Source organism: Pezoporus wallicus, unplaced genomic scaffold (assembly GCF_028554395.1).
Source record: "Pezoporus wallicus isolate ANWC-B61680 ecotype Strahan unplaced genomic scaffold, APGP_CSIRO_Pwel_v1 contig_3817, whole genome shotgun sequence".
NCBI classification, from domain to species: Eukaryota; Metazoa; Chordata; class Aves; order Psittaciformes; family Psittacidae; genus Pezoporus; species Pezoporus wallicus.
Window position 1 is genome coordinate 11,170,123 of NW_026635157.1, and position 25,693 is coordinate 11,195,815.

The following is a 25,693-nucleotide window of genomic DNA, read 5'->3' on the forward strand; positions in this document are numbered from 1 at the left end:
CGTGCCATGCCGGAGCGGGGAGGATAGCTGAGCCCTGCCGTGCCGACGAGAGGAGAGCCGAGCTGTGCCGCTCCGAGGCGGTGCTGGCACCCGCGTCTGCAGCAGGAGGCGCTGCCGTGCGTCGCTGCGCCCGTGCGGGGCCGCGGGCCGGAGTCCCACACTCTCGCTGCCAAGTGCCGGGGAGTGGGGGTTGGACGTGCATGCTCAGCTCCTCCCTCCCTTCCCCGCTCGCCCAGCAGCAAAGTAACTCCGGAGTACGAGGAGAACCGGTGCCGTTGCCGCCGCGCTGCAGACGGCTGCCCCAGCGGGCGGCCCCGGGGCCAGCGGGCGCCCCTCGGCGCGGGGGTCTCCTGGCGAGGCGCCGGGGCGGGCGACGTGAGCTCAGCCCGCTGCCACCGCCGAGGCTGGGGCAGCCCCGGCCTCTTTCGGAAACTTCTCGGCAAGTCGGCATGGGCAGGGGGGCTGGCGCCACTGCCTCGCTGCCGCTGCTGGCGGTGCTCGCCCTGCTGGCCGGCTGCTCGCCCGCCCTGCTCGGGACGGCCAGGGCCCAGCTCTCTGCAGGTGAGTGAGTTGTCGCTCGGCCCTCAGGTGAGGGCGGGGAGGGTCTCGCCGCGCCCGGGGTGTTCGCCAAGGAATGGGAGCGAAGGGGAGAGAGCGGGTGGCACCGCACTGGGACCCGGCTTTCGTCCCCGAGGAGCGGTGGTGGGGCTGCCCTCCGCTCCTAAGCACCCCCCAGCCGCCGCTCTGTGGGGCACGTTTCGGCGGGGAGGGCGACCCACGCGTGTCCACAGGCTGCCGGCGCGGGTCTCGCAGGGGCGAGCAGGGCGCGGGCTTCGGGAGCCTCACAAACTCCCTTTCCTCTCTTCCTCCTAGTTCTCCCCGCAGGCCAGCCTCCCAGGTGGCGTCGGTGCTGCCGGCGGGGCAGGAGCTGCTACCGCCCCTTCCTCCGCTCAAACTTTCCCGGCGCTTTCCTGTCCGGCGCGGGGGGCGCAGCCATCGGGGTGCCTCGTCCGCTTCCCGTACCGAGCGGGGCGCGGCGCCGAGCCCCGCGGCGTGGGGTGGGGAGGCGCGGCCCTGGCCTCCGGCAGCTGCCGGGATTTCCCCCCCTACAAAAAGAGTGGTGGGCGAGAAAGGGGAGGGAAGGCAGCATATGGACTGGCGTCTGTTTTGTTTGAAACCCGCGAATTTCTTACCCCTTCCTTTCACTCCCGCCCCGCGCCATGGGGCTTTGCAGAATAAAAGCCCACGGGGCCGGGCGGTGGGAGCTGCGGCCGGTGCAGCGGTGAGTTGTTGGCCCCGGGGGAGCCTTGGGGCAAAGCTCCCGGCGGGGCTGGGGCGAGCGGTCGGTCGGTCGGTAGCTCCGGCAGGTGGAGGGCGGTGAGAGTAGGGGGGGCTCGTGTTACGGGCCCTGGCACCCTCCCCACCCCTCCGCTGTAGTTTATGAAGCGTCCTTCGTTTGTTTGTGGTGAAGCTGTATCGTGAACATGTTGTTTGTGGTGTGGAGTATTACGCGAAGGGCTAGCTGAAGTAGACTTCAGGGTCTGTTATTTGAAAAAATAGCATTGCAGTTGCACTGGGTGCGTTCAAAGCCTTTATTGTAGGATAACTGAGTTGAAAACTGCTGTTAATAAAAGTACACTTGGGAGACTTGGAAGCATGGTTTTCATAAGGAACGGTGTGTAGTCAGGAGGCTTTTCTCTCCTTTTCTGTCCTGCAGTTCTCCTGTAAATTAGTTTTTAATTGAGACATTTGAAATGTGTCGTCGATTAAAAAATGCGCTGAAGCAGTAAGAGAAATTATGTTGGTTTGAACAGATTACATCCCTCCTATATGGCTGACTATGGCGTGTATCATTTGATGTCTGTGTATCAGAACTGTAAAATTACGTAAGTGCCTGCAAGCTTTTTTACCAAGGGAAGGGAAGTGCACCATACATGCCGCTGGTATGTTGTAGGAATAGCCAAAATAAAATATGCCCAAGCATAACAACCTTCATTCAAAGTCATACTAAAATCAGACCAATGATTTTTGTGTTGCTGTAACTTGTCAGGCTGATGTTAACACCAAAGGCGACTCTTACGTAAATATTGCTTACGAGCTTGTTCACTGGCATAAGAAGAGTAGGAAGTTTTGATAACTTATGTGTTTCATGGTATTTTGTGCTGAAAATGTGTCACGCAGCCCTTGCTGGAGTTGCAAGTACAAGAAGCCAGGTTGGTACTGTGAGGTATGTGTTAGGTAAGTGGAAAAGAATGTTCAGCGTCCTTCTGACTGGAGTAGGTGAAGCTTGTCAAGGAGTTGAACAATTGTATCTAGGAAACATGAGATTATTTTTTTGTGTATGTGTGTCTAGCATGTCAGCAGCTAGAGACTAGTTTCTATTGCCAAGCATCAAAAATGTGTTGCACATTTTTAATAAACCTCTGTGGTCAGAGGTTTATTAATTAGAGACTTGCTCAGACTTTCTTGAATGTTTGGAGAGATATATTTGTTAGTAGTTGGTGCTTTCAGTGTACTCAGTTTAAGATATGGTGCTCGGAAGTATGTTCAGTTTTCACATGTAGAGCTATGCCCCTGCTGAATGTTTCCTTATGGTTAATCTTGGTTTGAAGGCTCTTGGTTTGACAAGTGCCACAAACTTTGTTTTTGTTCCTTATTCTAAACCAGTCCCTGATGTGTGTGTTGGGGCTCACGTGTCTGTTCCATCAAAGACCTCTCTTTAGCCTACAGTGAGATATTTCTGTGTTTGGTGCACACAGGAGCATCTGTTTTCTTCAGTCATCTCCTCTAACAGTACTGTTTTTCAAGCATTTTCCTTTGACTGCCTTTTCACCCCTCCTCACCTTAATCTAATGGCCTGCACTTTTCCATGTTAAACTGAATCTAGCCCATTTCTAGCTTCACTTTTATTAGTAATCTTATTGTAAGAATTTTAAATAGTTACTTTTTCTTTGCCATTAATGAAGCTATTAATTCAGTCTGGACCTTTCACAAATCTCTCTTTCACTGTAATTCGATTTATATTTCCTTTTGATGATCCTTTGTACTACTCCAGAGTGTGAACGTTGGCCAGGTCCTGAGTTTCTTTGTAAAAATTTTGATATGTTTATTAAGGGTCTAATAAAATTACAGAGCATGAAAGCTGGCCATTTTCAGGAGTGTGTGTGTGCGATGGTTGTTATCTCTTCTTCCTCATAACATTCTATGAAAGCAAATGTGAAGGCAAGAGAAGGAACAGCGGCAAGTTAGGAAAAAGAACAAGATACATCTTGTAATTTGTTGCCCTCTTAAAGGTTGTTCCTGTGTACCATCTCCACCCTCTTTGCACATAGTTGAAACACTGTATGTTTTGTGTTTCCCCACATATCCCAAACAGTAAAAAAAAACCAACCCCAACCCCTAAGCAGGTTCTCTCTGCCACCCCCTGCCCCAACCCAACCATAATCCACAGTGTAATGTTTTCTGGTCTCTGTAGATTGTTTCTTTACACCGCTGCTTTCCATGACCCTTCAACTTGGGTGAGTGCCTGTCAGAATCTAGGCCAAAATGTTTTGGCAGCACACTCTCTGTTGAAGTCTAGCTATTCCTTATATAGCACCTCCTTTCATCTGCAACTCCTACAGTTTGATAAAGAACAAGTTCAGCTTGTTTTCACAACCAGATCAGTTTAAACCTATGTTAAAAAAAAAAAAAATTAGCAGTTTACACATCTTCAAATTTTGAGAGAAAAAAGAAAATACTTCAAATTTTTTAAGAACATTGCCAGCTTGCCAGTTAGCTGATGGAAATGTGCCTTACCCTGCCTCCCATGGTATCCGTGCAACTGTGTGATTTATTTATTTTCTTTTTTTTTTTTAAATACAAAATGAAAGATATGAGGAAAAAAATTCTAGAAGCTTATCAGCTTACCTGATGTTAAAAGTGTGGGATTTAAGACCACAGGGACAGTTAAGCGTAAAAAGAAGGCCTGTATGTTTTACAGTTTCAAGTCCTTTATTAGAGTAGTTATTCCTCAGACTTTCTCATGCAAAGTAGTTATGGTGTCACAGATGAAAAGGCAAGAGTAAATATTTCTGTATTAATCTACACATCACGCCCTCCGTCCTGTCCCTCCCTGTGTCCTTCCCCCCTCCCCCCTCCCCAAAATTGTTACAGTCTGTCTTTGGGAGAGAATCTAACACAGAAATTTGGTATTACAAAGTAGATGATGTTATTTGTTTTATAAGGATTTTTTGTAATTAAATATACTTACATTGAAATAGACAAAAATTTTAATAAGCCTTTTTTTATTTACTTGTAATCATACAGTAGAAGAAATTAAGGGCTTTTTGAAAATGCTTTAAAATACCTTTTTAGTAATTAAACTCAAATTAGCCCTTTGCTGTCAGAAGAGCAAAAGTTGTTTCAGTGAGATTTTATCCTTGAATGTGCTACAATTTGCGTGTGATATACAAGAAACACTTGCGCGGGTAGGCGTGTAGGTATGAGACTTCTCAGTAGTATCTTTTTCCACCAAGCTGTTAAAATGTATTGACAAGTGATATAGAAGATTGGTAAAATTAAAAGTGAAGTTATTTTGTCACGTTTACCCCCTCCTTCCCAAATGTTTTCCTTTCCTTTATATATTCAGCTTCTTCTATGGCACTGGAGGTTCAGCCATCACTTATCTTTCTATGTTTTCTGTATTTTGTAGTATTACAATTATAAAAATATATATACATTTTCAAAGTGGCGCTTAGCTGTTTCAGATGGAACTGAAAGCACCCAGAACGAACGCGACCCCAGGAGGTTTGTTTAGATCCCTTTGTCTGAGAAATCGTGGTACTGCTTGATCAGTTTCATAGCGACATAAGTGGTGTGTAAACAGGCAGATGTCCTGCCCTTACTTAAGATCCATTTGAGATAATTAAAATTAAAAAAAAGGGAGGGGTTTAAGAAATCTGCACAGGATTGGGGCAAAGCTGTGCCTAGGCCAGTATGCAGCCTCTGATGGTGGACACTCAGGGGAGAGGGATTTTGGCAGGGTGAGTGACTTCCTCTGAGTACTGTCTGTCCACAGTAACAGTTCTTGTAACCATGATCGTTCCTGGTAACATCTTCAGCTTGTATTGCATTTATTGTCTTCTTCACTTTGTGACAAGGAATCTATATGTTAGGGGAAAAAGCTATGGTCCTTTGTTTTTTGAAATTACTAGTTTTATTTAATATCTCTTAGGTCTTTTACTAAAAGATGATTAGTGATTTTTCTCAATTTACCTTCTTCCTGCCACACAGCATTTTTCAACCCTCCCATAACCTCCCATTCCTTTTCTAGTCAGAAAAGTCCATTTGTAGCCACTTGCTGTGAAGGTACAATTCCATATCTTCTTTTTGTGCTTTACCAGCCTTCTCTTTCTGTTCCAGTTCTACAATGCTCAGGGTATCTGAGAGGATTTATACAGTGCTTAATAATGATTTCTGTTCTGTTCCCTGTCTTTAGTGAAATAGTGCCTGGCATTTGCTTTGCTTTTTTGACCATTTGCTCCACTCCTAGTTGTGAGGTGACACTTTTATGGAACTATATTTTATTATTGGAAAGCTGAGATCTTGTGGTTAAATGATGGTCTGTGGGGTGGCTGTGCCAGTGGGCAGCAGGACTCTGGGAAAGGGGAGAGTCTTTAGCCAGCCCTTTTTAGGGGGGTGTGAGGTGAGGTGAGGTAAAAACTTTTAAGCAAGGCTCTTAAAGGACCCATGACCTTGTGTTGGATCTCTGGGAGAGTTAGCCTGTTTAATACTTAGCACTGTAGTCTTGTCTCCTCTTTCTGAAATGCTGTTAATATAAGCGAGTTAAAAAGAGTTTATTCTCTTGCACATAAAGATTGACAATATCTGAATTAACATGCAGAGAACTGCAGTTCTGCTGCCTAGTTAGTTGCTTCTTGCTCTGGAATCTATGATGTCTTTGTATGACCTCTTCAGCTGGAAGACTGTTTATCTAACCTCTCACGAGTTGGATACGTCACCGAGTATCAGCTTTTCTTTTCATTAGCATCTGTTTTGGTGAAATCCCTACTCTTCCTTCTGCAACACAGATCGTGTTGAATGTGTAATAGGAAGCTTCCAAAACTATTACTTTAGTCCTGATACTGAGTAAGTCAGGACATACCTCATGTTTTCATGTGCTGATGTGATCTTATCTGTCACAGTTTATTATTGTCATGGACAGATGCCTTTGTAGTGCTGCTCCTGAGAGGTGTGCAGTCTGATTTGGAGTGCCAGGCAGAAGGTGCTGATGTCATTAAGCCAATTTTAAGTTACAGCTGCCACAGAGGGGAGCATATCCATCACTTCATACCTCTCAGGTCTTTGTCTGTGCTAGATCTGGTCATCATGTGGCTTGTGGGTGAGTTGGTTTAGCTTTATGTGAATCTTCTGGGAAGAAAGATGGTTAATTTCCTTTGATCCCTGAGTTTGTGGCCACGTAAATTTGATGTATGGGAGGATGGGGGCTGATGGTGGGATGACTCAGTTTGACAACAAGCTGTAATAACACCACAAGGTGAACCTGTGTTGTTTTGCATCTTGCTGTTGCTATACTCTGCTGTGCAGCGCTTTGTTCAGTCTAAGAAGTGCAAAGATGAGGCACAGAGGAGGGCACAGAGAGGGGTGGGAGGAGAGGCCTGGTGTTCCTTCTGGAGCTGGAGGGGTTAGACTGAGTGAAGGTGGTTGTGGCTGCATTCTGGCTGACTGCATGGGAACTGATGACACAGTGCTAGTGTCTCTTTCCCTGACATGCATCTTTGAGTAAACTGGGTTTAAATATATTCTTTCATTATAATAGATAGCTAAGGCATTCATTATATAAAGGTATAAGCCATAAGTGGCCTATTAATGGCACTTAGTAGAGAGCAGGTGTGATGACAAGGAGTAGAGGGCTTGGAGGAGGTGACACCCAGATACCGGGCTAGAATTAAAGGATGTTGTGACATTCAGTTTGGGGTGCAGCAGGAACTGGTTTAAAGCTGGGTTCTGCAGTTTCACCTTTTTCTCTGCGTCATCTGTCCTTCCCCATCCTGTGGGGTTTTTAAATAGGATTGTCCATGAGACATGTGGATGAGGGTAGAAGAGGGAAAATGAATTCTAAAGGCCAGGGTGAGCCAGTTGAGTGGTAAATGGCATTGGTGAGAATTTTATAGTATCTGACTGAGCATAAGGTCTTGCTGCACCTCATTTTGTAGGTCAGGCAGGCTATTACCTCATGGTAATAGCAGCCTTCCTGACCAGCTACTTCCTGGTAAGCCTCGACTACAGGTGACTTTATACATTGTTTAAAACTATGCCAACTACCCAATTTGAAGTCACCTATAGAACATACTTACAATGTAGTTTAAAGTCACTTGGACTCTACTCTTACCAGGAAGCTGGATAGCTGAAAGTCATATTTGTGTTTTCTAGAAGTTTATAGATATTAGAAACTAACAGAAACATGCAGAAATATTTTCTGAAAGGAGACTATTAGTATTTGTGTCAACTCAATGCTGTGTTTAAACAAAGAAACAAGCAAAGAAGTTACATGCCCCTAAGACACTGAATATGACAAAAGAATAGCTGTTTTGTAGGGTTTTTTGTAAGTGCACAAACCCTCAGCACATAAGCAATGTACCCTCAGACTCAAAAAGCTGATGGTGACATGAAACTATTTTAAATCCTTTTTTTTTTCCTTCTGAATGCTGTGGGGCTCAATAACCATTAAAATTGTGGGACTAAGTTTAAAATTATCCATTATGAAGAATATTTACGTGCTTAAGGAACTCCTTTTACATGACTTAATATCTGACACTGTTCTCTGTAAATAAGCTGCATTTGTCCATTGAAATGTAAAAGCTAAGTATTGATCAGTGAATTTGAAACAATACAGGCCTTTAGGTTTTCTTTGTGTTACTGAAATTTAATTTCCATAAAAGTTGGAGTTTTTATTAACAAAATATGAATTTCAGTTAGTAACCATTTATTTGTTGATCTAACGAAATCTATTCTGCGGTTCCTGTCATGGCTAAATCTTTGCCTTGACAGCCTTTGCACTGTTTTGTTTTAAACAGCCTAAAAATATCAGATGGGATCTAATATTATACCTACTATGGAAACAATGATCTAATGGCATATTGCTGTAACTTGATTTATTTGAAGGAATGTGTACGAAAAGTTCTGTAAAATAGTTAATTGAGAATTTCTGCTGTTGATAGATAAAGCGATTGTAGAGTTGAGGCTGCTGAGCTGGGCCTTAGCAGGGACAATGTCTCCTTAAGGCACTGGGTAGACGATCAGGAATTCGAGTCAGTGTATTTGTTGAAACATCTGTAATACATAACTGTATTTGGGGGTAAGAACATAAGCATATCGTAGCAAGACTTGCTATAGAGTAGCTAGACTTGCTATAGAATAATAGCATGACATATAAATGATACGCTGATCTCTGGTTTAAAACATCTGAGTCTCCTTATAGAGCAGGGGGGCAGTGCTGGCCACTGCCAGTAAGTGCCTCCCAGAAGTCATAGCAATGTTACAGTAATGGGGCAACCTTGTACTGATAACTTTGATTTGCTTTCTCAAGCAGAATGAGTCACAATTGTAAACTTATATTCCTGTAGGTTTAAATCTTGGGACTACATTAGGATTTTTTGCCAGCATAGTTGTATTTACTAATAGATTTGTGTGGATTTGTTTCTCCCAGGTTACGCAATGGTAGGCAAGAGAAAAAAACCAAACCCAAACGACAGAAACCCCCAAAATACACACACAAAAACTCCCAAACATACCAAACTTTGAAAGTGTGTAAGGTATAACAAGGTATAAAAGAGATTCTCTGGTCTAATAGTCTGGGGCAGGGGTAGAAATCAGTATTGTCCATAAGTATGATTTAACTTCAACATGTAAAAACTTTTTTTAAGATCGAAGGTGCTGTGCATGGGCTTGTCAGGCATTTGTTCTTTTTAAGAAGGTTGTACATATATGTAATCGGTTGGTATTTATGGTAATGAACCAAGTATATACCTCAGTAAAAGATTGAGAGACTTAATTTCTTGAGGATTGGTGCTGTGGAAAGATTAAATCCTTTTCTCTATACTGCTTGTAATATAAGGTTATTGTTGTTAGCCAGTGTATGAAAGATTGGACCTTTCAGTTTGCCAGAAAGTCATTTGCTTCTGCTACTACTTGCAAAAAAACATGTGATTATATTTATTAATTGAATAGCAAAAGAAGTAATTTCTCAACTACCATGTAATGAACTTAATTCTAGTGACTTATGAGACACTGTTGTATTCTTCAAAACCAAGTTTTGCTGCAATTAAATTATGGTATGTTCATTCTAATTATTACACATTGGTTACTCAATTTATTCTGAGGTGGAGTTGTATGCTTGCTTTTGTGTGTAAACACTTGTTCTGTAACAGTAAAAATGACTGATGAATATTAACTAGAAGAGAAAAATATTAGGAAGAACAATTGTGGCTGTAGTTCAAATTAATTCAAACCGGATCAGAATGAAAATTTTGAGTGGATGGCTGACTTCTTGAATTACTGTTTAGGTTGTTTTTTTATTCCCAAATGCATGCCATGTTTATCTGTGAATTGTATAGTGTGATTTAGGATACCTGTTGCTTTTTAAATGATTTAAGGGTTTAAGTAATAAAGAAAAAATGCATTGAAGCACTAAAATCTTAGGCTGCTTTTGTCTTCTCTGCCGCAGTGAAAAAATAAAATTTTAAGACCTGGCAGAGAACTGTCAACATACCCTTTGAGCAGAGCATAAAAATGCTCTGATTTGATATTTTGTCAGTTCACTAGACTTTTAACAACTCTGCATGGCATTAAGCTGGAGTAAGTTAAAATAGGGAGTATTGGTTGTCTTGGTTCTCCTAGTGTTATCCTGTTTGCCTGTTATTTGTAAATGTGAAAGTACTTATCAGCTGTGAGAGCACTGAAGAAATGTGGTGGAATTCATGACTTCATACAGCAGAGATAAGTTCTCAGTGCTGACTCCTGTCACCATACTTAAAATGCTTTAAAAGGACAATTTGTTAAAATTTACTCATCTGAGATACTGAAGGCAGTTTTATGTTTTGTTCAACTTCTGATTCCTTTGAAAAAAAATGTTCTTTTATATTTGTAGAAGATGGTATGCCAAAACACTGCTGTACTAACTTTTCCTTTTTTTTTTTTTTTTTTGTCATGTTTAACAGAAGACATAATGGTGTTGGCTTAAAAATAGTATTAAATAAACAAAAAAGCTGTAACCAAACTCAGAACCATCAAACCATCCCATAATCCCTTTCCCTAGCCCCGATAAAAGAAGTGGATTGTAATTTTTCCACTCTACTTTTTACCTCCATCCCCACCCCCCCTTTTGTAATCTTCTTGTCTCTCCTTGGTTTTTGTTGGAAGAGTTTTATGGCACTCTTCTGGCTTTTGTCCCATAATTGAAGAGCAGCAAGGTATATGAAATTCCTTACTCTGAAGTGGCAAATGAGCAGAAATTATTACACTTTTCAGGAATTTTTTTATGTGCTTTCAATTTAACTACTTAGTTATATTGGTTTCTGTTCATTCGACAGCATTGTTTGGTACATTCAGTCTTCAGATTTTTCAGGCTAGAAAATTTCCAATGAAAGGGGCTTTCTTCTTTTTCACAACAGAAGTGTAATAAAATGGTCTATTTGGTCTTTTCCTTAGTCGATTCAGAAAGCCAAACAAATATTGTCTTCACAGTTAGTTTTTGCTGGTAGTCCATCCTGACTCAATTTGTGAGAATAAGAGAAATTGCAAGGTAATTCCACATGCTTGCCATCTCTTCAGCACATGAATACTTTGTGTGTGTGTGTGGTCTTGTTCAGTGCAAAAAGTCTATTTATATTAAGTTTCTTGCATTTGTAAATCTCTGTGGGGTTGGCTTTCCTTTTTCTTGCTACTTTTTCTTTCATATAGTATGACGAACTACTAACAACCCCACCCCCAAGAAAATCTTTCATCCCCTTGCTACATACATAAAGCTGTAATGTACATGCATGCATATATAAGTGTAAAATAAGGACAGACTATTTCCAGGTGATGACAAAACCTTTAGTATAGGATGATTTGGATTTCTGAAGCAGCTGAAACAAAGCTTGGTAATAAAAAGGACTATAATTTCCCTGCTAAACATAGACTAAGTAGAGTCTATGTCTGAGTGTAATGTCATAGAATGTAAGAATTATATTTTTTCCTGGCTGGGGTGGCTGAAACTTGGCAGTGGGAAGTCAGTCAAATTACTTCACGCTTCTGATGTTAACTTTTTAATACTTTTAAAACAATTCTGTTAGCAGTTACTGAATTTGGTGCTGTTAATAGCCTAGCTGTTTAGCTTTTTTCTTTGATAAAGTTAGTTTAATGCTTTAATTCATCTTGCAGAAGTGGGAGGATGTTGCTTTCTTAGGTGGTGTGGTATTCCCACAGCATTTTTTTTTTTTTTCCTTCCCTCTCCCCCTCTCCCCCCTCCTTTTTCTTTCCTTTGAAATTCCTGTATACCAACTTGGTTAAACACTGCAGGGTAGGGTGAAAGCTCCTCTGAGTCATGATGAAGGCATGAAGTGCTTCCAGGTCTGCAGTCCTTTCCAGGGATGAGCAAGTTCCTTGCCTGTGTGTATCCTGTGTCTGCACAGCAGCAGTTAAATACCAGGTTCAGTTTATAGGTTGTTTTAAGCATGTTGAAGTAGATACACTAAACAGCTTTTTCTGGTGGTGGTGGTTGTTCCCTTTAGTGCACTTATCTGAATTTCTTTGAGTTTATACTCCAAATGTTCAATCCTTCTGGTGATTTATTGGTGTTTCTGTGAACTGTGAGCAAGGAGTTGTGTTAAGTGACCAGCCTTTAGGAAGAGCAAGATTATGTGCTCGTTTAGAGAGACTGCACAGATGTTCTTTATGAGCATTCAGAAGAAGGGAGACCGTACATTACTTTCAATTTGACAGAAACCATGTATATGAAAATCTTTGGTCTGAGCTTTATGGTCTATGTGATGAGGCTGTGAACCTGAAAGAGTAGCATTTGTGATTAATAATGGCATTTACAGACCCTAGGAATACTGAAATAATCTGTTGGATGGTTTTGCTTGCATAGTGACAGTATCCAGATGCTAACTATAAACATCTCTCTCTGTTTGCTGAAGCGTGGAAATGGGAAAGAAAACAAGCATTGGATAGCTTGTGTTTCAGGGAAATCATTTTGGCCATCACTCTTTTAAAAAAAACTATTCTTCACTTGTCACCTGAAAGCAACCTTAAGTAATTTATAGGTCAGTCTTATTCTATGATGTTAAAGTTAAGAGAATTAGGAAAAAAATCTGTTTAATGGAAGCAAGAGCATGATTAAAAAAAAAAAACAAAAAAAAACCCCTGCACTTGGATATGAAGCATTTACATCGTGAGCCTAAACCTAAAAAAGAACCTCAAACCACTAGGCAACCAGGAACTGAAGCAAATGCCAAAGGAAATGCTCTATTTTAGTAAGTTTGTATATTAGGTAGTCCCTAGAGGACACAGGAACAAGTGGGTGAAGTTGGTAAACATTTACCTCCCAAATAAAGTAACAATTTGATTCACCTTTGAGGTACATTGCAGTACTGAAGTTCATTGCCTATTGGATACCTTGTTAAGTTCTTGCTAAATACTGTTCCCTGGTCACTATGTGCCCAGTACTTGCAGCAAAACTGTAGTGGCAAGTAGTTTCTGAGTTATTTTTTCTGTGAATACTACTTTGAAACTGAGGAGAACATAATATGATCTTACTTTGGTTTATGAAATATAGAAGAGGCATAAATGCACTACTTTTTTCTTGTTATGGTGTCAAAATCTGTATAATTATTTTTTAGAGGAGTTCTCTCAAAGGAAAAACAAGCTTTTGTTTTGTTGGAGGAAAGAAATAGGCCCTGGGATCACACTTTTATAATAAAAAACCCCTTAAGCCATAAAAATCCCAAATCCTTTGCGATGGCCTTCCACATTGCATTAGTTACTGTCTTGTGGTTGAGCATTGAGACGTGAGATGATGGCAGTCTTGCATCTAAGCAAGTGAAACAAAAAGCTGAAGAAGAGGGTGTAATACAAAAAGTGGCAGAAAGGACTGTAAATACGTTGCAAAAGTCTTGAAGTTGATGAATTTCTTCAGTAGTGCCATCAGTGAGGAGGATGGCTTTATTCTCTAGGATGCACAATGTAGACTAAGAATCAAAAGAAGTTAAGCCATGCTTGTTGCTGCTCGTCAGCTTTTGGTACTTTAAGAATAACTTTTGTTTTATCCTTATCGTGTGACCCTGGCAATTGTAGGTGTGTGGGCAATAATAACTAAAATTCCAAATCAGTCCACTTACGCTGTATGTTTACTATATTGCCAGATTAAACAGGACATAAAACAAAATTAGCTTACTAGCCTGTGGGTTGAATACCTTCTTGCTTAGCACCTCACTTTGCAGGTTCCCAGCCGTAAACTGGGGGTTTGGGTAATTTTCCTGATAATGTTCCAGTTTCTTCCTTGCCTGTGCTCAGCCTTTGTTTTATTGGTGTGGAGTTTTTTTAAACTCTCAGGTCATGGTATAAAAAGGCCTCATCAAGGAGGAATGCAGGTAAAACTGGTTTCTGTTGACTTTCTAATCCTTTTTTGAGAAATTTTGCATCCGAGATGACTGCGTCTTTTTTTGTCACAGTATCCTTCCTGCCTTTCTTTTACATTTTCTCTCACCTGCTTGTTTACTGTATCCCAACTATAGTAACTAAGCATCTGATTAAATTTACATTACTTTGTGTAAGAATTAAGAAAGAGAAGGCAGTACTGGCCTCAGTATTTAAGCAAAATGGGGTCTTTTTATGTTGAAGAGTACTTTGGCTGTGTTTAGGTGCAGAGAAGCTGCTATTTCCTTACACTTTTGAGGTTCAGAACCCAAATAAAAAAAAAAAAGTTGGAGCAGACCTCAGAATTTCTTTTATCTTGGAGGAAAGGGAAAAAGTTAAGAAAGAGTAACAACATTAAGAACTTTAGAGTTGCACAAGTCAAATTTCTGTCTAAATAAGTTATAATTATGAGGATTTGCCTGTAGCAGTATATAAGATAAACTACCAATGATTGTATCTTCTATTCAGTAATTAATGTATGGCTCATAAATGGACCCAGTGGCTGTTTGAGGAATGTGTTTATACATGGTAAAATACATAAATACTTCTAAGTTCCTTGGAGTATTTTTGGTTTCTTTCATATATGATTGATCAATTTACCTAAAACACAGAATATTTTGTTCTCAGACACAGTTTACAGTTTCTGGAATGATGAAATGTTGTAATAGCAGGAGATGAAGTGCATGGGCAAAGAAGATACTGGAGGACTGTAATCAGTGTTTGAAAACTGGCTAATGGACTGCAGAAGGTAGTAGCTTAGCAGACAGACATAAGGACCACGTATGAAAACACAAATGCATGGTAAAATGAAATGAAGTCAAAGGTTGGAAAGATGTTCTGAAGTGTAATTCAGTTTGCTTTCCAAAGTGTATTGAATGGAAGACTTGGAAAATCCACTCTCTTAAGTAGGAAGGCTTCCTTTTTTTATTTAGGCTCTTTAATTTGACTGGCTGTGAATAGAAACATTTAAAAAAAATAATTTCCAAAGGCAAAATAAGGCTAAGTTTGGATAGGGTTGTCTGCATACTTAGCTGCACTGCCTTTTTGCTCTTGAGCTCCTGTGAGCTGCTATGGCAAGAAGTTAAAAGGACCTTGGCGGTTTCACCTGGAAGGGCAATTCTGTTTTGAAGACTATGGCTGTATCTCCATTGGCAAGCAACTATGTGGAATAGATGCTGGTCATTGAATTGAAGAGTTGCAAATAGCGAGGCTCTCGGAACCATTTCATGTGGTGTAGCCAGGCAGCATTACTTCAGATTAGATGGTCTTTTCTTGTAGGCCAAATGTCTCTGCTCTGTTGTGTTCTTAAGGATTTTGGTGTACATGGTGTACTAACTCCAAGCCAAGCTTCCCTGTGAAGTGTTGGAGTGCTTCAGAAGTGGAGCTTTTGGTCTGCTCTTCTCTGAATGTGGTGGTGTAGTTCATGTTTCTTGGCACAGTTCTCATACACAAGCTAGTGCTTGATAAATGCAGGCAATCAGGGCATTCATTTTTTTTCCTGCTGTTTGGAACCAAATTCCTAACACAGGTAAAGTCTATTAAAAAAAAAATTGGGTAGGACATTAGAAAGGCTCCCTGCAATAGAATATATCAAATTAGTGTGACAAAAAAATTGGAGAGAAACATGCTCTGAAAGAGGTATTTTTGAATTAATGTCTCTTGCCCTTTTTATGAACATGCGTATCTGTGTATTTTTTGATTTAACCATTTGGCAGGTGGGTTTTTCAAGTGGGCAAATAGGAGATGAAGATGATCATTACACGTTAATTTGGTGATGAAAAAGCGATAACGTTTTCGGTGCTCAGAAGCAAACCTTGCAGTGAAAATGGAAAGCTTGTTTAGATAGTGAAATAAAATACTGTATTTGTGCAATGCTCTATATTCAATATTAAGAGCAAAGATAATGGTCTCAAAATGTTTGAGGCCAGGTGTCATGCAGGCTGAGGATCTCTAGTTCTGTTTTCATCCTCTGAGATTCTGTTGCCCCCTTATGAGATTTATATGTGAGAAATCTGAAATACTTCAGCTTCATGATGTTCCTGTGGGATCTGTTTGTACTACACCCCTCGTTTTGCAGGAGGGCTGCATGCTCAGATATGTGACTGTCAGAAAATCTGGTAAGTCAGTACACTTTAACTACTTACATTCTGACTTAAACATATATCCTAGTTCATTGTCTAGGCATGGGATTATCTCATCCTGAAATCAACAAGTGAAATTTTATATGAAGCAAGGCTGCTCAAAATTAAATGTGGCTCAGAAAACTAATCCTTAATAAGGCAAGCATTATCAATATGTTTGCAAGTAGTGTTGATGGTAATAATGCCTATTAATAATTACACCGGTAACATCTCCATCTGGCAACACCGCCAGTAACGCCTACAGTGATTTTTAAGGGAAATGGTTGGTGAAAGGGGTCAAGACAGTAGTTTTCCTGTGAAAATCTCTGAAAAGAGGCAGGGGAGGGAGAGAGGAGACTTGTTGAGAAGAGCAAAGTAGATTATTAAACTTGAAAGAGGAATATACATCACAGGAAATTAGAACTAAAATAGAATCTACCAGAAAAGGGGGGGGGGAGGGAGGGAAGTTGTGTGCTAAGACCAGCTGAGATATTTGCCCCTATAGAGATTAATATCTCCGTATGTATGAAAAATCTGATCTGGAAATAAGATTAAACAAGAATTGACCAGGACTGGGAGATAAACCGTTGCACCTTCACAGAGGTGTCCACCCCCGTGGAGATTAATATCACACAGAATAACAAAAATCTGATTTTGAAAGAAGATAAGAATGCATTCACCATACCAAGAGGATGATCTTATAGCACTTGCATAGTAAATAGCCTTGACTTTATTTCAGAGCCTGTTGTCAAATAGATTCTTCCAAGGCCATTTGAACATTTTACTTTAGCAGACTTAGCAACAAAACTACTATTGAACATTTTATTAATGTTACAAAGCAAATCATGGTAAATTCACTCTTCTCATATTTAATCCTCTTTCTTACATAGTAAGTAATAAGCAGATCAGGTTTCTGCTGAGGCAATCGGTTGGATCAATGTCATTATTGACATATCAAACAGTTCTTTCTAATTCTGTCATTTCAACAGCTCCTGAAAGCACAGAGTTTCAGAGGTTAGATTTCCCTTGGGGAGGAGGGAAGTGCAAACTTTCCATAGTCTGTGTTTATCTGTTAGAAAACTGCAATATATTTTTGTATTTAACACTTCACTGTTAAAACACAATCTTTTTTTAGAAAAAAGGTAGGTGTAGGCTTATGCTTAGTTTTCCTTAAACTTTATTTTTGATTTATTATAACGAATGTGTTCCTTTGATGCTTTTCCTGAAATGCCTGCAGAAATTGACTTTGAGCCAGCTCTTTCTCAAAATATTAGTATTACGGTTCAAATTATGGATTAATCAGGTTAGAAATACAGATCAGTTGGAAGACACTTTTTTTTTTAATATTCCGGACTCTAAAGATTAGTTGCCTCTGTTTTGTCATGTTCTTCTAGTGCATGTTTTCACTGAAGAATTGAGGGAAGTATTGGCATATCAAACTAGTGATCTCTAAGAGCAATTCCAGATGAGAGATACCTGGTTGTACACTGGGAAAATCTGAAGGTGGGAGAAAAACTCTCAAATACTCCCCTGCCCTCTCCTTCCCCCTCCAATTTTTAGCTGCACAATTTTTAGGTGTATAGCTTTACTTTTGCTACAAGTCATGTGAATGTCAGTTCTCACTGGTGTGAGTTTTACTGGGCGCTCAGAAGAGAGGCATAATTGTAATTTGTGTCATAGTAACAATACTTGCTCTACCACTTATTGCTATCTTTTAATTTTCAATTCCAATTTTTTTAAATGGAGGGTGACCAATGCTCCTGTTTCTGACAGGAACTGTTGTTGAAACAGCATGACTTACAAAATGAATTGTGGTATCTCTTTATTCTACTACAGTAGTTATGACACGTGGTATATTACTGCAAATCAGAATAGTTTGGGGTTGATCATTTATTTCTGAATGGCGGCATGAAGGGCATCTGGACCCAGAAGATCAGTGCATGAAGGCATGGAGCACTGGAGCAATCTCAGTAGGAGGGGTACACCTGTGCCTGTGTGCAGGCTGGATAGTGGTGAGGTGACAGCCCTGCCAAAAAGGGATTTGGGATTGATACCTGGTTGAGTATGAGCCAGTTCTGGTGGTGCTTGATGTTGATGTTAGGTAGCGCGGTGGTTTGTGTGTGTGTGTGTGTGTGAACAAAGTGAATGGCATACTGAGAAGGAAGAGTGTGACCAGCAGGCTGGAGGAAGCTGTTGCCTCCCTGTACTCAGCGCTGGTGAGGTATGTCTGGAGTATTTTGGTAGGCATTGGGGCTCTTGCCCTCTCCTGACTCAAGCAGGATGAGGGAAAACTGGAGTGTGTTGCGAAGCTGAGACAGTTGGGGCCTGGATGGTGTGACCTGCAGGAGGCACTTGAAGGGAGCTGGATGTGTTTCGTCTCGGGATGAAGGGTAGGAGGGTAAACTTGCAAGAACTTAAAGGGCAGTTATGAAGATGACAGAGCTCTTTGATAGTACCAAATGATACAACAAGGGGGAGTAGTCACAAATTGCACCTAGAGAGGTTCTGATTGGCTTCTGTGAAACATTGCTCATGAGGACAAGGGTGGTTTAGCAGAACAGGGTGCCCTGGGTAGTCCCTGTCCAAGGGGATTTCCAAGTCTTAGCTAGACAAAGCCATGCCTCGTGTTATAGCGTTGGTGACAGTTCTGCTTTGAGGGGGCTATTTGGCCTAGATGGCCTCCGGAGATGCCTTACAAACAACACTTCTTTGGTTCTATTAGAACTCTAGCCTGCAGTTTTATAGGGTGTGGAACAGGTCAATGCAGGTTGAAAACACTCCAGCCTGGCAGAATGGCTGTTTGGTCTCTGCTCCAGAGAAACTTTTTCGTAACCTTCACAACCTTTGCTCCTCCTCTCATAGGTCAGACTGGATTTTTTAAAATATTTTTTGGCAAAGTGATGCATCAACATCTGACCTGGTATCAAAGAACTTCCAGAAGTTTTTGTTGCAGATGAGGAATGTGTTTGCAGAAATACTTCCTTTCACACACCTTCCCTTTATCCCCCCCCCCCCCCCCCCGGGTAATTAGGCAAGATATATGGTTCTTAATGTGGACTCATTCACAGACTTAAGTTACCTTTAAAGTCAAGCACAAAGCACAGGGTTTGGAGTTGAACTTCTTGTTTCTGTTCTTCAGTAAACATAGCTCTACTAGGAAGAGGGTGCCTGCAGATTCTTGGATATGATTTCCATTGTTCCACAAAAAAGGTGTTTTACAGTTGTGTTCAGCAACACTTGTTGAGGTGGAACCCTCATGCCTGTTTAACACTGGTTTTTAAGGAGGTGGCCAAGTGAGCAGCTGCCTTTCCAACAGGGGGGGCACCTTATGTGATGTTTTCTGCCTGGCACAGCAGTGTATCTCTAGATACAATGGCTCATCTTGTCAGGCCTTTTTTCAAAGCATGGGTGAAGGTGACTTATCCATATGTTGCATTCAAATTAAAAATGAATTTAAAGCAGTTTAGTTAAATCATGTTAAACTTGTGTGGGTAGCTTTCATTCAGTATCAAAATGACATATTAAAATTCAGTTTAGTGTAATTCACCTTAGGAGTGGATTACGGTAAATTGGATTAAAGTAGACTAATTCTGGAAAAAAAGCTACCCAAGCATTTTAAAGTTAAATAAATGACTTTAGAGTTAATTCGGACTAATTTTCATTGTTCCAATATGTCATGCTAGGGTACATATAACTGATTTTAATCTTGGCAAAAGAGTACGTGTGATCCAGCCCTTCCTTGTTCTGCTGGACAAAAACCTCAAATCACTTTTTTTTAACGTTGAGCCCCTGTTTTATCCGTCTCTGTTGGGAAGCCTCTGAGGGCCCTGTGGAGACTTCTTTCTTGGTGTATCAGGGAGGCACGTTTTTAATGTTCGTCAACTAGATTACTTCAGAAGAAGAATGAAATCGGTTGGTGTATTTTGCTTATTCACGTTGAGTGATGTAGACCAAAGTAGCTTTCAGGACAAGGGCACTTTTCGGGTTACCTATAAGGAAATGTGAAGAAATACGCTTGAAGCTGTATCTGCAACAGAACACAGTCACTTAACTAAAGGTACGGCATTAAGGTTTATTAGCAAGAGTGCCTTAGGTGTTTGTGCAGTCCTTTCATTGAGACTTGATTGGCTTTAGCCTCAGAAATCATAGAGATAGTTAAAGTCCCTGAGGCATCTGGTGATCAATTTTGGGGCAGTTTAAGAAGTTATCCTGGACTGTCAGCTCCAGTAACCCTCTTCAGAGCTTGAAGCCAAAATGCAGTTCACAGGGAAAAGTGTGGCTGCGCTTTTTGTGTGCCACAGTTGTCAGCATGGCTCCTGCCAAAAAGGGTGATGGTTACAGATGATCTGCTGGGCAATGACCTCCTGGCTCCCATTCCCAGTTTCTGTGGGCATTTGCTCAGCAAAGAAGGGAATTAACTCCTTCATCTGCTTTAACCAAATCCAGCAGTACTTGGAGCCCACGGGTGTGCTGTGTCAGCAGATTCTGAAAGGGATTAGTTTAAGTCGCCTTGAAGCTGTGTGCTCTGAAGTTATTATAGGCAACCTTCTCATGGTTAAAACCCAAGAAACAAGCTGCTGCTTACCAAGGAGAATATGCCCTCTCTCCGAAACCTTCAAAACTGAACAACCCACAGAATAGCCCCTTTGTGTGTGTGCATTTGATGTGATGTAAACTAATATTTGGGAAACAAGCTTTATTCATATTGCCAAAACTTTTTGAGCTAATATATTCAGAATATTTGGTATTTTTGAGGAGTAGTTTGTTTATATTAATTTATGATAAATTGAGTGACTTTTATTTTTAATTTAGAATTTGAAACAAGCAGTTTCTGTTGCTGAAGTGTAGGGTGTCTATTTTAATTATTTTTTTTTAAAGGAAGACCATTTCATTATGTAAACTTTAACCATGCTTTGACATCTTGGTCCACCTGCCTAGTGACTTAATTCACTAGTTCAGATAGAAGCTCATTTTAGGTGGTATCACAGCTAAGGCTTGCTAATTATTGAATGCTGCTTTTTCTTTTTTCTTTTTTTTTTTTTTTACCAAAAGCATTCAACTTTTAACTGTTCTATGATAATAAAATTCTGTCCTTGTACCAAAACTGTAAGCTGTTCCTACAGCAACCAGAGCTTCAGTCTTTGTTTTGTATAAGATTGGTACAAAATTTTGTAGCATATAGACAATTTAGTGTGGGTTCAGTGTAAAGTTTTAATATCTAAATCAATAATTTTCTTGTTTCATTGCTTGTTGCTTAACTGGAAGATTGAAAGTGCAGATTAAGAATTTCCTTTTGCTTAGCTGGCACGGAAATCTTCAGAAATATCTATGGGCAAGATTCAGTCTGTCATGGGACTCTTACTACGTGTAAAGATCACACTTAATGTTGTTAAAACTGCAATTAATATCATGTTTACCTTATTTGAAGGAATAGTCCCTCATTTAGAATGCATTCAGTCGAGGGTTACATAATGCTAATCCACATAATGCTAAAACCACCATACAGTTTGTTAGATTGTAGAGTTTTGGTCCTGCTTTTGTATCCTCTGTATGTCTTGTATGACCTGCTTTGTCACTCTGTTCCTCATTTGCATGCAGCATTTTCAGTCTAGTGAGGAATTTGATGCATGCTCTGGAAAACTGGTGTTGTAAAAAATACACTGAGAAGACAAATATGCAGATAACCACCAAATTCTTGCTTTTAAAGTTCTGCCTTGAGAAAGATTGGGAACTTTAAGATGTGGAAAAAAACCTCTCTCCCACTGGTTCCTGGCAACATTTCCCATTGAAACATAGTTGACCCAGATGTTTTAGCTTCTTTTCTTTATTTTTTTGTGCAGTACGTCACTTTTTATGACTCCGTGCCATTCAGAAAAAAAAAATGGGAATGATGATTGAAATGTTTTTTAAATAGGAAATCCACAATATCAATGAAAATGAAGAAAGAATGAGAAGTCAATGAACAGTGGAAGCACCAAAGCAAGGAGACTGTTTAGTAAGGTGGCTGAATTTTATTCTGGTTTGTGTTGGGTTTTAATTCTTCTTTTCTTTTTTCCTGTTTGTTTTTTTTTTTTCCCACTCTAATTTTAAAGAAGTATGAAGCTAGGCAGGTATCAGATTCTGATCAGATACATGGCATAGTACTCTGAGAGTGATTTAAAGGAGAAAAAAACACCCCCCAAAAAGTTAAGCCAGTATTTGTTGGCTTAGACCTTTGAGTCCCATTTTAAAATACCAGCAGTGTTACGTCTTGTTGAACATACTTGAAACTTTTATAGTTCCCTGGAATTTCTGGGAAAATACTTCAATTTTAAAGGATGTTTTTTGCTTGATCTGTTTAAAATGACTGTGCTTAAAAAAGTTAAGCAACCCTGTTCGGAGAGTACTTCAGGACTACTCAAAGCAATTAACATACACTTTGTGGTTTCCAGTTGAAACTTTCTTCTTGTTACCAAGAAAATCTGTTCAATTTTTGGCTTCCTATTTTCACCAAAACAAAAATTCTCAAGCCTTCAAGACTGCATTTGTAAAATAATTTCAGAAATAGTGAGGAGGTTTCCAACTCGCTAGTGGAAACTGGTTTATTTAGAGTGATCTCAAAACCAATTAAATTTAAATTCTATGTGATTTTGTGTATTGGAGAATGTTCTGTGTAGGATCTAGAGCTTTCCTTGGATTCTGTGGTGGTAATATGTGCTGCTTGACTGAGTTGATTAGCACTGCTGGCACTTCAAGTAGAAAGAAAAACCTGAGGAGAAATTATGTTCAAGTGGGTAGCCACTTGCAATATGATACCAGTCTTTAAATTCCTAGAGCCAGATTAGTATGATCTGCTTTATTCTTACAAATACGGGCCTTGGGGCTTTCTTCATTGTCAAGCAAGTACATTGAAGTCACAGTTCGCTGCAGAGCCATATGTGTTATGGATATTGCATACTTCTATCTTGAATGAGGAGGAGAAGATGAGAAGTGTGAATATTTTTGTTTTCAGGCTAGATTGATGCAAGCTTTTAGTAAAGAGAGAGGCAATTTTATACAGCATTTGGCACTGCTAGATAAAAAACTTAAAAAATATATGCTTACATTCAGGAAGACTGGTGCTTTATTTCCCTCTTTGTGTTTCTAGAAACACCTTAATTAAACAAGAAATCTTTCCAGTATTGCTAAAGCAGTGCTGCAAGATTGCTATATCTGTTTTCACTGAAGCTATATCTGCCTCTTTCTGTAGCAAATTTTTGAATTTGCTCACTCCTTTTTTTATATGATACAAGGACTGTTTTAAAAGTGGTCAAAAAGTGCATGTATAGATCCCTATATATTTTTTTCTCTTAATTTTCTGTATGTTTGGTGGCTATTATCCTTACGCTCCCCCCATTTAGTTTTCTAATTCTTGAGCACTCATTCCAATTGCTTTCGCTAATGTAAACAGTAGGGAAATCATAAGAGAAACTACAAATAAAGTGAAAGGGTTACTTTTCATGCTGGCAGGTTGAAATAATTCTATTCAGGGGCTATGTGTTTTTTTGAGGGTTTTTTGTTTGTTTGTTTTTTGTGATAATCAATGCAAGTTAAGAATCCATTGTAAGATTATTGATTTGTCTGGCCTAATGTATAATTTGCAGCTGGTTTTATAGTGCTTTTTGGAGACTGGTTGGAGGGTTGGTTCCAGCACAGCTAAAATTTTCTGTCATCTGGAGGCAGGTGCTTGAGAGTCTTGGAGTTCTTCTGAAAGTCCAGTAGGTATGGCACTGCTTGGAGACCAGAGATTTCGTGCCTTTGCCAGTCCCCTTTGGTATTTCTGTGACCTTCCTGCTCAACCTGCTCTGAGGATTGTAACCACGTTCCCAGCAAAAGACTCTGGAAAAAAGTGGGAAGAGATTGGCTGAAGCTTCTGGCTTGTGAGCTGTGGAAGATGATTACTCATGGTAGCTTTAGGCTGTCATAGGGTAGAGTTTGGGCTGAACTTTACATACAGGTTTAGTGCTCTGGAAAGTAGGTGGTTATGGTAATTGCGTCTCCAAGCCTACTTAATTTCTATGAAAGGAATGTGGAAGTAAAGGTATTTTTTTCTTTTCCTGGTGTTCGAGTAGATTTTGACTGTTGTTTAAGTATCTTAAAAATGATAATGACACATTTGGGTTAAGATGGCAAGCAGTTCTTTTCCTGGTTTTCAGTGAGGTAAGGTTAGAAGTCAGTTCTTTGCCAGCTGACCTGAATTAACGCTTCCCCGGTGTGCCTCTTCTTTACTTGGCATGAACCTGCCTGTTCCTGGTTTGCCAGTCCAGCCTGATAATCCAGCAGGAAACTATTCCCCAAGGTGCCAAGCAGGTGGAAAGGAGGGCCAGGAACAGTGTTGTGCTGCAGGGAGGCAGTGGGGTCAGCGGTACTCCTGGGAGTGCGGGGTCGAGCTCTGGCTAGCTCTGGATTCTTGCCTTTGTAGCTCAGGGAAAGGTGGAGGCCAAGTCACTCAGTGTGGCCACTAGGTAAGGGCGATGAATGTTAAAATATGCCTTTAGGGTTTCCTTTCATCTATCCTTCTGTTTACTAATAACCCTTTCAATTTCTTCCCCATCAAACATGGCTGGGTAGCTTTTAGGGCTTCAGAGTTAAGACTAGGTATGTTGCTTTAGCTTGGATTGACTGCCTGCTGTTGGTTAGAAAGGTGAAGTGCCTGCTCCTTGTCCTTGGGCTCCCCACAGTTCCAGTGCCAGGTAAAAGGTTGGAAATAATCCAGAATTCACCATTCACTTCTGGGGAAATTATTCCATTTATTTCATCCTGAAACACTGCATGATGCTCATTGACTAGACACACACCAATAAATGGTGAGTTCCCATATTCAGCTGTATGCTGGTTTGACCATTTGAAATTGCCAGTACCCTCTGTAAGCCTCCTCTGTGAAAACATCCTCTAGCTTCTCTGTTATGTCTCCTTTGGCCACTTTGGCATTTTATTAATATCTGTTTTCAACTACTTAAAAAGGTTATGAAGTTACATTAAAGAGTTTTGCATGCTTGTAGTTGTGATATAAACCTGTGATTTAAAGTGGTTAAAGGTCGTATTTGGAAATTCCCTTTCTGGACTCAACTTAAAATGTATGCTTCCCCTATTAGCAGTTATTTAGCAGTTTACAGGCTGTTTGTAACTTTCCTTGCATAGCAATGGAAACCTTTTTATAAACATGAGCATGCTATAGTTAGTATGCCAGCATGTTGGATGCATTTTTCCTATTGCAATTTTTTTTTTTTTTTTTCCTAAGCAGTCCTCCTTTAGTGTTAGGTGAAGAGGGAGGCAGTCTGTTACTGGTGCTACTAATTTAATGCTGAAAGACTTGAAAAGGCCAGGCTAAAATTTCTTTTTTTGACTCAGGGTAACTTTGAGATCTTTCTGGATGGCACAAATCCCATCTGAAGGTTTCTATAGTGATTTCTGTTCAGAAATTTGAAACCAGGGAGTATTTTCATAAAAGTGGATCTGTAGTTTGCCATTGTAGGTCAGTACCTCCTTTTTTTTATAAGACTGAAAATGCTACCTATTCTAGATAAATCATCCTAATTATATCCTTCCACTGTAATTACATGTGTAGTATTATTAGGTGGCATTAAATATGTAAATGATCAACATCTATTGTCTGCAGATTTATTCTTTTTATTGTGATTTCAAGGCTCTGTTTTCTGAATTGTTCGTCCTGACAGTGTTGTGTGGAGGTATAGTCTGCTGCTTCTAATCACAGTTTTATTTTATGGGTTCCATGTACCATTTGATATAGATGCAAACTGGGTTGGAACTGTAACGCTTTGAACAGATCTATATTTTTCTTGGAGTGATCAAGGAGGGATAGTGCTATGTGATTAATACCCCAGAGCTTTTTAACTGCCCAGTATAGATAGTGT

At 40.2% G+C, this 25,693-nt stretch overlaps 1 protein-coding gene across 10 annotated transcripts in view; it reads left to right on the top strand.

Moving 5' to 3' along the window:
* The first annotated feature begins 397 nt into the window (after window positions 1–397).
* The window catches only part of PTPRK (protein tyrosine phosphatase receptor type K), a 400,993-nt gene continuing 375,697 nt past the window's right edge, over window positions 398–25,693 (top strand). For 5 of the 10 annotated variants that reach the window (XM_057408992.1, XM_057409002.1, XM_057409021.1 and 2 more), the window contains exon 1: window positions 399–561. In XM_057408992.1, the coding sequence (XP_057264975.1) occupies window positions 450–561 (112 nt within the window). In that variant the 5' untranslated portion in view covers window positions 399–449. Of the gene's footprint in view, window positions 562–1,136; window positions 1,283–25,693 lie in introns of those variants that run through there. The other 5 variants (XM_057408964.1, XM_057408983.1, XM_057408974.1 and 2 more) reach the window with 2 other exon arrangements.